The following is a 10812-nucleotide window of genomic DNA, read 5'->3' as shown; positions in this document are numbered from 1 at the left end:
AAAGAATGTCAAACTGTACCTTTTGTAATCCCTGGTTTAAGAACAGCGCAGACACAATGATTTGTACCAGTTGAAAAGTTTAAGTTACTTTCACCCCTGAATTGGAGAGCAAATGAGGACAAGAAAAATGCTGCACCTGGTTCGCATCAACCGTCTGTGCTCCCCCCATTTCCAGACTCTACCCTGCCCCCCTTGGCCTGCAAATCCGCCTCCATCCCAAGGAATAACCTGCCTCAAACAGCTCCACACTCTGCCCCTGCTCCTCTGCAGCTCCCGCCTCTTCCTCCCGCTTCGCAGCGCAGCTGCACCGCTCCAGCAGGGAAAAATTCAGCTGCCCCTCCTTCCAGCTCTCCTGTTCACCTCCCCCACCTGCAGCTTGGGCGGCTTCCTGTTTTCTCATGCTGAAACAATAGAACTAAACGTTAATTAGTTTAAAGGCGGGATCCCTCCTGCCAGCCGCTAAACCTTTCACATGTAGATCCATTATTTCAGTGCAGCAGGGCAGCGACCCACAAGAGGAGTCAGCGCAGCAACACCCGGAGGTGCAACTGACTTCTTAGAGAGCCGCACGCGGCTCCGGAGCGGCAGGTTGCGGCCCCTGCAGAGTGGAGCGCCGGGCACCTGACACCCGGCTTTGCACGTTCGCTGCGTAACCCTCTGCCCCATCCGTCTATCAGATACTTTGCTTTTGCGTCTGGGTCTGCTTTTATAACCCTCATTTCCTCTCTCATTCCTTGCTGCTCGGCGGGTCTTGTCGCCCATGTTCCGACCGACTAGTAATATCATAATAAATCAGTAACACTCCTATTAGGTAGTAAACTCTCCGTTAAAACTAGTGCAAACTTCTATTCAAACAAGAGCTGAAAACATATGAGCAACTGGACGTGAAACCCCAGCGGTTTGAGCACTGGCCTCCTAAACCACAGCCTGCGAGTTCAATCCTTCAGGGGGCAGTTCAGGGGATGGTGCTTGGTCCTGGGCTGGCTGACCTTCCCAGGTCCCTTCCCGCTCTCTGAGATGGGTATCTCCATAAACCTAACGGGCACAAACAAATAACTGCGCCTTTCCGACGGGAGACAGCCGGCAGGCTCCGGATCTGTCCGATCCGCCCGCGGCCGCGCCGGACTCCGGGACAGGCGGCTGCAGGAAGACTTAAAGTCCCTGGAGTAGATTGAACTACTACCAGCCCGGCCACGCTCGCCGCCTACACCAAGCGGGATGGAGGGGGGGAGCACTGCTGTGCGGCGCTTGGAGACTGCGCAGCAGCTGACCTCCGCCCCCAGTGGAACATTCCTCCCCCGCCCGATGGTACTTTCCTGGGGCTCCGTCACGTGGCGCTCCCGGGCGTGGGCCGTGTCACGTGACGGCGCTTGTCGCCGGTCCTCGCCCGCTTACCGGCAGGGCTTCCTCAGTGCGCGCGGGGAGCCGTCAGGATGAGTCTCTCGCGCTGGCCGTTGTTGCTGCTCGCTGTTGCTGCTGCCACCCCCGCCGCGGTGCTGAGCACTGACCCGGTGAGCGGCGGGTGGGGGGCGGCGGCGGCGGCTCCGGGAGCGGGGTAGGGCCGCGTCATTTCTGCCGGGCGGGCAGGTCTCCCGGGCGTCGTGTGCGTGCGAGGTGCTCAGGGGAAGCGCGGCTCGGCGGGGCCCTGGGGCTGTGCCGTCTGCATCGCTCGCCTCCCCCGCTGGGCCCACCGGGCTGGGCGAGTTGTGTATGGGCCGCGGGCGCTCTTTGATGCTGGGCCGCGGGCGGAGGAAGAAGCTCGTGGGCCCCCACGCTTGGCTTAGGAGTGAGAGGAGATAGGAGCCTGCGAGTCAAGCTGGTTTTACTTGCGCAGGTGCTTGGTGTGGGGCTCCTGAAGTTACTCCCCTAGGTTGAAGAGCCTGATCTTCCAGCCTCGCAGGCTTCCCTGACCGCCCGCTGCTCTCCTGCTCTTTTGGGGGCTGGGAGTGCTCAAAGCCACTTCCCTAGGTAGTGGCTCCGAGGTGGCCAACGGCTGAGTGTTTGGGTGGCTTTCCGGGGGAGAGTTAAGTGCTCTTAGCTGATTAGTGGGGCACCTATAGCCACCACCAGTCAGCGGCGTGTTTCTAGTGGGGGTGTATATCACACATGCCTTGGTGCGCATAACAAAATTTATTCTGCCCATGAATGGGGAAAAAAATAGAATAAACAATGGGGGCCAAGCCCGTAAAGCGTAGCCCCTGTTGTTAATGACATAAATGTTTGGTGCTTTGCAGTGCAGAAAGTGGCACTGTCCAGTCTGTAGTGAGATCAGCTGCTTTTCTGCCTGCTTTGCCTCCAGCTGCAGTTACAGGTTCTTCTCCTCTTAACTATTTGCCCCAAGTCTTTGTGACAGTTGTTAGCAAAGTGCACCTTTATCCTGTAAAGGAGGAGGTGGTTGGGGTTGCTTACTTTGTCTGGTGACGTACTGGGGTAGTTAACTTTTGTTTAAGCAGAGCAATCTACACATTCAGAGCCCTGTTGGAAAAAATTTGATTATGCTCTGGAATCTGTAGAAGATATAGACAAAAAAAATTAAATGAGCTCATATCGGCATTGCCAGTAGTATATATTAGTCCATTTTTTATGTCAAAATGTACATGTGATAGCTTCCCTGGTTAGGAAGAGTAGATACAAGACAATAAACAGGAAAATAATGTTGGCTTGTAGGAGAACATTATTTGTAAGACCCCAAGCTTTCTCCTTTAAAATCTCCACAGAAGTTAGAGTCCTAGGAACACTATTGAATTGAAGCTTGGATTTTCTTCCATGGGGGAAAAAACACTTAGATTTGGGCAGAAACCAAAGAAGCAGAAATCTGTCCAAACTTGAGAGACTCCAAGGTGTTTTAGACAATCTGCCTTTTGTAGTGGCAAAATGCATCTGCCCTATAACTTTTGTAGTCCGCTTACAACTCTGAAATAATCCTCTCGATACCTGTAACTTAATTTCAGTAGTAGATGAAGTGAACTGGGTGTATACATTTCTGATCCTTAAAGATGAGTTATTTTTAGGTAATGGTTTCTAGAGATCTTGTTCAGAATTGGAACTTTAGTGCTCTAGGAGCAGTGCAAATAGTAAAAATTTAAATCCCTGTCTTGAAGAGTTTGATCTTGAAGTCCCATGTTACAAATGTTTGAGTAACTTAACTTTGCACACACAAATAGCCTGAACTCAAGACTACTAATGCCTAACATAACTCACCTGTGTAAATATTTAAGATTTGGGATTAAATATTAATTGCTTAGTAAACTACTGTCCTGGCAGGTGTTTTCCTTATGTTTGCAATGATGAGTTTTCATCTTGGCAAGTCTACACTAGCCCTTTCCTTTTGGAAGGAGCATGGTAATGAGTGAGTTGGGAAGATGCTAATGAGGCATTTCCATGAATATGCAGCACCTCTTTAGCATAACGGCAGCCACCTATGACTCAAAAGCGCTGCTTTCAAATCACGTGCCACCCTTGTAGAGAAGGGCCTTTAGAAAGGAAGGACTCCGACTCTAAAAGACCCTTCTTCCTATTTGGTTTTAGGCAGGAAAGAAAGGGCTAGTGTAGACAGAGCCCTTATGTTTAATATACATTTCTGACTTTTCATTTTTCTTTTAGTATGAAAGATTAAATTGGCAAAGATTTATTAGTGAAATATGTCATTAATACATACAAACATAAAAATGTTAAAGGAAAAACCAAGAAGAATGCATGCTAATTATTTGTAACATTATACAAATACGGGTTTAAGAGCAGTTCCTTTTAAACCATTAAGGGATTGCAAAGTTTGGGGTTTTTTTGGTTTTTTTTTTTGGGGGGGAGTGTTTACTTTATACCAAATTCTGATTTTATTTGAAGTAGATGATTTGTATGAAATGTTCAGTTTTTGAACAAATTGTTTTGCAGTTTAACAAATTATTTGTAGTGTATTTTTTAAAAGGAAAAATACATTAACATTCCTAAGGATTGTTGCAAATTTCTACTACTGAGACTAAGGGATTAGGAGACATACGGGTGACTTTCAACAGAATACTTTGAAAATCTCTTTCAGCATAGTTAGAGGAAGCTCTTTGTTTTCAAAGAGACCATTTTGAATTTCTCCTCCTAATCCACAGTAATTTACAACAGAACAGTTGCTTCCTTTATGCCTTTCTGCTAAGTAAAATTTGTTTTGTTTCAGAAGTCAATATTACTGTGTCCTTTTTCAAAATGCTGAAATGACACTTTTACACGTCTTCAGACAAAAGTATGTCCTGCATACATTGTAAGCAGAATTCCTCGTTTTGATTGTTCTCCTTTAAGCATACTGTATCGAGCACACTATTAGAACATTGCGTATGAATGGGCTTACATATTCCAACTCTAATTCATACATGCCTCTTTTTGATATAACCGCAAGGTCTTGTTGAACAAGAGAATCGTACTTTTCAAAAATGTGGCCTTCTCCAGTACAGATTGGACCTCTCCACTCTGGTGCTCTCTCATATGGCAACATCTGTAATGCAGCATGATTTTAGTTAGCTGGATGACCACTTACCATGGGCGTATTAAGTTTCCTGTGGTCCCATAAAGTTTGTTTACGGCCACCAGTCCTGGCTCTCTGTTCTGTGCTGCTGTTCAGCTGTAATTTACACTTAAATGTCTTCTAGTGGCCCAGTAAGCAGTGGAATTGTTGGTAATGCTGCCAGATGAGATTGACCTACTGTGGTCTGGCCAGTTCTCTTGTTTGGCACCAATCAGGTCCCCAAGGGTGCTGGACTAGAGCGGTCCAATCTGTATATATTTGTAATAGAAGTATTGCAAAAGTGATTGAGGGGAGACGAAGGGAACCTTAAAATCCATACTGATACTTAGATCCTCCTGTTACAGTTGGCTATATGCACCTACATACTTGCAAGTGCATAGAGCTCTAGAAGGGCTCCATGTTAACATGGAACTTGCTGCTGTTGTGGCTTAGAGGTACTAGTGAGAAAACGTATTAAGGTAGGCTGTTGAGAGTTGATAGGAAAGTTGATGGTGTATTCTTGTAAGATAAGTGCTTCCCATTATACCTGTGTAAGATTGCATCGAGAATTGCACAGGTTGTAACTGAATGCATTCCGTGTATTGTACATGTGCAGCTGAGAACAAAACTTGATCTTGTTGAACTGAAAAGCAAAAGAAAATTAATCTCACTTGCCATATCTCTGGTGGCTCTCCAATGCTTTTTTAAAATCTTGTTATAATTATTCTTATCTGCAAAGACAAAACTGGATCGTCAGCTCCAGTGTGAAGTGTGCTCTTGTATGAACGCAAAATTTGGCATAGTAAAAAGTCTTCAAATCACAAGCTACAGACATTCACAAGCTGATGCCTGAGGTACATCCTTCACATCAAATGGCAAGACTTTATCACTAATGAGCTTTGGAACAGAGCAGGACAAAAATCACTTGACGTTTAAATCAAGAGAAGAAAGTGGGGATGGCTAGGCCATGCTCTCAGAAAACCATTATCCAGCATAGTCCTTCAAGCTCTCAAATGGGGATCCCTCAAGGAAAACGCAAAAAGGGAAGACTTTCGACAACATGGAGAAAGAAGAGCTACTGAGATTGAACAACAATTGGGGTACTTTGGGAGTCAGCTAGAAGTTTTGTCCTAGGACAGAGTGAAGTGGAGGAGACTTGTAGATGACCTGTGTTCCACTCAGAGTACAAGGGTTTAAGGCAATTTTTACAGCATTATGGTGCTGACATATAGTAGGAGAAGTGAAGAAAGCATTTTATGGAACCTAGAATTCCAAGCTGTCTTTAATTATAAAAAAGATGCTGAGTATGAAATAGTGTAAAGGTTTTGGATGTGATATCTTTATAAAATACTGTTCCAAAGTTATGGTAGTGGAAAGGGCAATTGCTAGGGTAAGATTAGTCAAGGCAAATCTTGGATTTTATAGTGAGCATAATTTCCAGAAAAATTCTTCCAAAGTGATGGTAGAATCCTTGTTTGGAAAACTTAGAATGGCCAGCTTGACCAGATGAAATAATAAATGTAAATAGGCTGGGCTTGAAAAGTTCACCCAACTATTAAGAACTTGGACACAGTGTTACTCTTCATAGTGACAAGTCTGTGGAACTGTCTCCTGAAGCTTACAAATACTAAAATAGCTATGTGCTGTATTTAAATGTAAGTTTGTCAACTTTCTATTAAATGAATAGAGTAAGTAGTTGGCTACCTTTTGGTTTCCCTTCCTAACTTAAGTTCACTTACTTTGTGATCATGGCATGTCTTTCCTATGTTGTCTTTAGTGTCTTTCATCTTCCCTCTTTTTCCTGCACTGTTACCTTCGTGTATTAATATTTTTCTCCATCAACTTTTCTCCCACAATTTCTCATAGTTATCTTAGTAACTTATGTTACTTGCTTTTTCGCCTACATAAATTTAGACATGAGGCTTGGGAAAACTTTACCAGACATCTATTAAAACAACCTGGTAGCAAAGGTGGTAGAAAATTTGAAGCCTTAATGCCTTGACCATTGTTCAAGTAAGAAGCGGTCCCATCTCCAACCAAAACGCACCATTTATTGGGAGGAACAAAAAAGAATTTTTGCCAAAATTCTCCCTCAGGCCCCTCTGTCCATAGGCTTCTTTTTGTAACATCCACTAATTGTCTTTGATGGCCTTGAAACTCCTTTTCATGGCTTCTGAAAGGGAAGAGAAGATCTGTCTACTAAGAGTAGCCTTGACAGTTGAGAGGAGAGGATGCCGCCTCTACCTTTCCTCCCACTTCATGATAGCTGTGAAGGAAAAGGTCTCCCTTATGCTTATGTAGTAGTTCCCAAACTTTTCAGCATCATGCTCCCGCCCTTTAGATTTCTGAGAAACCCTCAAGCGCCCCACCTCTTCTTTACCATCATCCAACCCTCCTTTAATAAAAAATTCAATTTGTAATTTAAAATAAACACAAACTTTGATATAAAATGTTATTTTAAATAGTTTTTGTGACACCTTGCAAGTGCCTGGTGCATCCCTGCTGGCCAGCTGTCTGAGCCCCATACCAGCTGCCAGAGCTGCCCATATCAGCTGCCCTTGTGCCTGAGCTGCCAGAGCCACTCACCCAAGCTGACTGAACTCCGCACTGCCAGGGCCAACTGGCAGCACAAGCTCTTCAAGCTGCCTGCCTAAGCCCCATGAGCTGCCCACACGAGTCCTGCTCCTCCCTTCCCCAAAAGCCAGGCACCACTAGCCCCCTGCTCTTACCCATACCCCTCCCCCAAGCCAGGCACTCCCAGCCCCCCATCTAACCTCATTCTGCTCCGGTTCCCCACCCACCCGCACTCGCTCACGTTTGTCGGAGGCAGCTAGCTCCACATGGGTCTTGCTGGTTGTCTGCTTTCTATAACAACTACACTGGGTCACCTATGTAAAATGGCAGGGGCTGAGAGCCAGAAGCAAAGGCCGGCCCTTTCTTGGGATGGGGGAATGACGGGGAGGTGGCGGGGGGGAGCTGGGTCACTTCACACCCCGCAGTTTGGGAAACCATGTGCTAATAGCTCCAGGCCTGCTCCTAATTCATTCTGTTACTGGGAAAATGTCAATTTCATTACTGTTTCAAGAGCTTCTGAACAGTAGCAATGAAATTAATCCATCTTGTCGATTTATCGTGCCTTTGCTTAGGAAAACTAGATCTGGGAACGGCAGTGCGTTGTTTCGTATATGGAAGACTCTTTGTAATCCACCACTTAGAAACTTTTTTGTTTTCTTGAATTTATTTTAAAAGTCAAACATGGTATTTTGATTGGGAGTTTTTGTTTGGGTCGGGGTTTGTTCTTTTGTGCATTAATTGCATTGACATAATACAGAGGGTGACTTGAACTGAGAGATGAGAGAAAAGTGGTTTGTTTGGGGTTTTTTTTTCAGTGTATTTCCTTCAAATACCAACAAAGGACAGTCAAATGAACAGTGTGATTTCACAGCGTAACTCTATGGGTTATTTTTGCACAGAGAAAGGGGAAGCCTTTGAAGAGTGATTATAAAACAGCCACAGTTAGCTAGGGACAAGGCAGCACATGTAGGACCTGAAGCACCGAACTTTAAATAAAAAAAAAAAAAGATGAATTTCAAACTAAAGTTCTATTATGTTCAGTTTGTTAGAGAGGCAATATTACTGTTTTCTCATTTAGTATAGGCATGGCCTAGGTTACAATATTGAGCCTCTTACGAACAAAAGGATTTTGGAGTATGCAGCTACTAGTTAAAAAAAGAAAGAGACTGAGTTCCCCATGAATTCAAACTTTCAAACTAAAATTTGTCATTTTACCTGAACAGTAGATCACTAAGAAGCAGTTGGGTTCATTGCCTGTAAGTCTGCAAATTTTCAAGGTTTACCTAGTCATCCTGTGTAGTTTTGTTACAGAGGTTTAAACAATGCTAGCAACAAAACCATGTATCATTTTGAGATATTTAAATATTTGTTTGCTTAGTAATGTTTTTGGTACTATCCATTTTGGAAGTGGTACTATGCAAATTGATTGACATTGTCTTAAATTGTTTTATGAGTTAAACACAGAGGCATGTGATGGAATACTTCCTCTCTTCCCTATTGCAAAATAGAAACATTTCACAAGGTACAATTTGGCTTTGCAAAATTCCTTTGCTTGTACATGACTTCTGACTCCTAACAGCCTCTTGAGCCACATGATGTATTTAGCTAGTTTCGTTATTTTAGATTCCTTAATTTGACAGTTAGCTTCTGTAAGACTCCATTTTTTCACCTTTGTCTTAATTACAAAGAAGATATAATGACTGTGCGACATTTTGTTCATGCCCATGAATAGGCTTACTTCCTGTAGTCACAGTTAGCATGACCAAGGAGTCCTCCTATTAAGTTTTGTCCTGTTCACCCCCAAATTAAGGATAAGAAAGATTAACTGGTAGGGGCTGGGGCAACTTCTCCTTTAATCAGTTAACCAATTAAATGGAATTTTGCATCCAAACTCCAAATAGCAATACAAAACTCTGCTGATTACAGTTCTTTGCTGTGGCTATGTGGTGACTAGGACAATATTGTAAGAATAATAAACTACCACCAAAGGGTAACCCCTATGATAAGTATAAATTCCCTTTACTAGATTTAACTTATTAGAGATCAGAATAAATTCACATAATTATATTGCACAAATACTTAACTTCAACATTTCTGAATGCTTTATCTTCCTTTGTAATTAATACCATGGCATAACTTGTAAGATACCCTGAAGAGTGTTACAGGGTATTCTCTATTTGAATTTATGAATCTAAGGAACTTGAGTTTCCCAAGGACAAGTGTGTCTCCATCCAGATTGTTGAACAAAGGTCTGTTGGTTATCAGTTGTTGAGTCTGAATGAGTTGTATGCCCATATGTCAAGGACAAATTATTAATCTTACTCATTGGTGCAACCAAAAAAACTTCCAACAATTGACCTTCCTGTTTGCTTGTAAATTGCATGTGCCCAAAAAATACTCCTTGGGTGTACTTTCATTATTAGCGTTGTGTGCTTATTTTGTAGGACAATGTAGGGTGTGCTTGAGCGAACAGAACTCAGGAACAGGCTGATTCTTAGACTTTTCTGTGCTACAAAAAAGTACTCATTCCTCTCATTGAATGTAGCTGTTATTCAGAAATTATGCCTGTAGTTAACCAGTTTCTGTATCAGCTCTGAATGAAGAATTAAATGGTGCCATATGTTTGCCCTTTGCTATGCTGTATCTAAGCCATATTCAGCATCAGTTTAACTGTGCATGTCAGCAGTAGGTAATGTCTGTAGTGTATATCAAACAGTCAAGATTTTAACCACTTAATTTGTATGACTTTGACCCCCACCTGTAAGACAAAGATAATATCAGTCATGCCTGTCTTCTGAATTGCTGATCTCTTCATTTATTGCTCTACACATGCTATGTGCTGTTGCTGGCACCTTTGATCACGGTAGGGGTTACTTAATATGTAGAATTAAGTGCAAACCATTAACTTGTTCACTAAGTGGTAAGTAATCAAATTCACTTTTTCAGCTTATATTAAAATATGGGATACTTTTCCTAGCTTGTTTGTTCTTTATATGATAAAAGCATTAATGGTTCCCGTCCTCCACAAGTACCTCCTGGAGTCTCAGCACCGTAAGGCCAGGGTTAGAGTCCCACTTCCCCCCTTAAGACCGTCACAACAGGCTGTCTTCCTTCAACAACACCCCTCCTTAGGGCCCATCTGTTACAAAAATATCATGCAAATAATCCAGAGCAAACATACAAAGCATATTCCATCTAACACTCCAAGTGTATCTAACCCGTAGCACGCTACCAGCACCTCTTCGATCCTTTTCAGGACTGACGTCCCAACTCTTCCACTTGGAATACAACCCCACTCCTCTCCGTAGGAGCCCTCTCTGATGGGAGTTCATCCATGCCAGGGGATGGAAACAGTTAGTAACGCCCTCTCCAGCATGGGGGTGGGGGTCAGCCAATGAACATTTCTGCAGCTTTCCCTTTGGGACTGCCTTTCCTGTGTGATTTTTTTTTTTTCCAGTGATCGTTTATAGCTGCATGTACTACTTGGTCCTTCGATTGGCCAAACTGGTAGCATCTGTACTGATGCAGAGGTGCTGGACGTACTTTATTTAAAAAGGGCAAGTCACCCTGTGACAATAGGTCATAGGAAAAAATGCTAAGACTACATAGCTGATTTTTTTTAAAATATGCTAACCCCGAAATTGGATTTAAAATCCTAGCATTCTTAGATAATACTGTTTCTATCTTTCTATAGTTTGGAGAAGACTGCAGACATAAAACATATCCTCCTAAAGGACCAACGTGAGTAA

General features: G+C 43.3%; 1 protein-coding gene across 1 annotated transcript in view; it reads left to right on the top strand.

The window, feature by feature from the left end:
• The first annotated feature begins 1349 nt into the window (after positions 1-1349).
• The window catches only part of ASAH1 (N-acylsphingosine amidohydrolase 1), a 29042-nt gene continuing 19579 nt past the window's right edge, over positions 1350-10812 (top strand). Inside the window, exons 1-2 of the mRNA XM_074992878.1 lie at positions 1350-1511; positions 10758-10804. Of these exons, the coding sequence (XP_074848979.1) occupies positions 1434-1511; positions 10758-10804 (125 nt within the window). The 5' untranslated portion in view covers positions 1350-1433. The remainder of the gene's footprint in view (positions 1512-10757; positions 10805-10812) is intronic.

Source organism: Carettochelys insculpta, chromosome 4 (genome assembly GCF_033958435.1).
Source record: "Carettochelys insculpta isolate YL-2023 chromosome 4, ASM3395843v1, whole genome shotgun sequence".
In the NCBI taxonomy this organism is placed as follows: domain Eukaryota; kingdom Metazoa; phylum Chordata; order Testudines; family Carettochelyidae; genus Carettochelys; species Carettochelys insculpta.
This window is presented reverse-complemented; position numbering and strand designations above follow the sequence as displayed.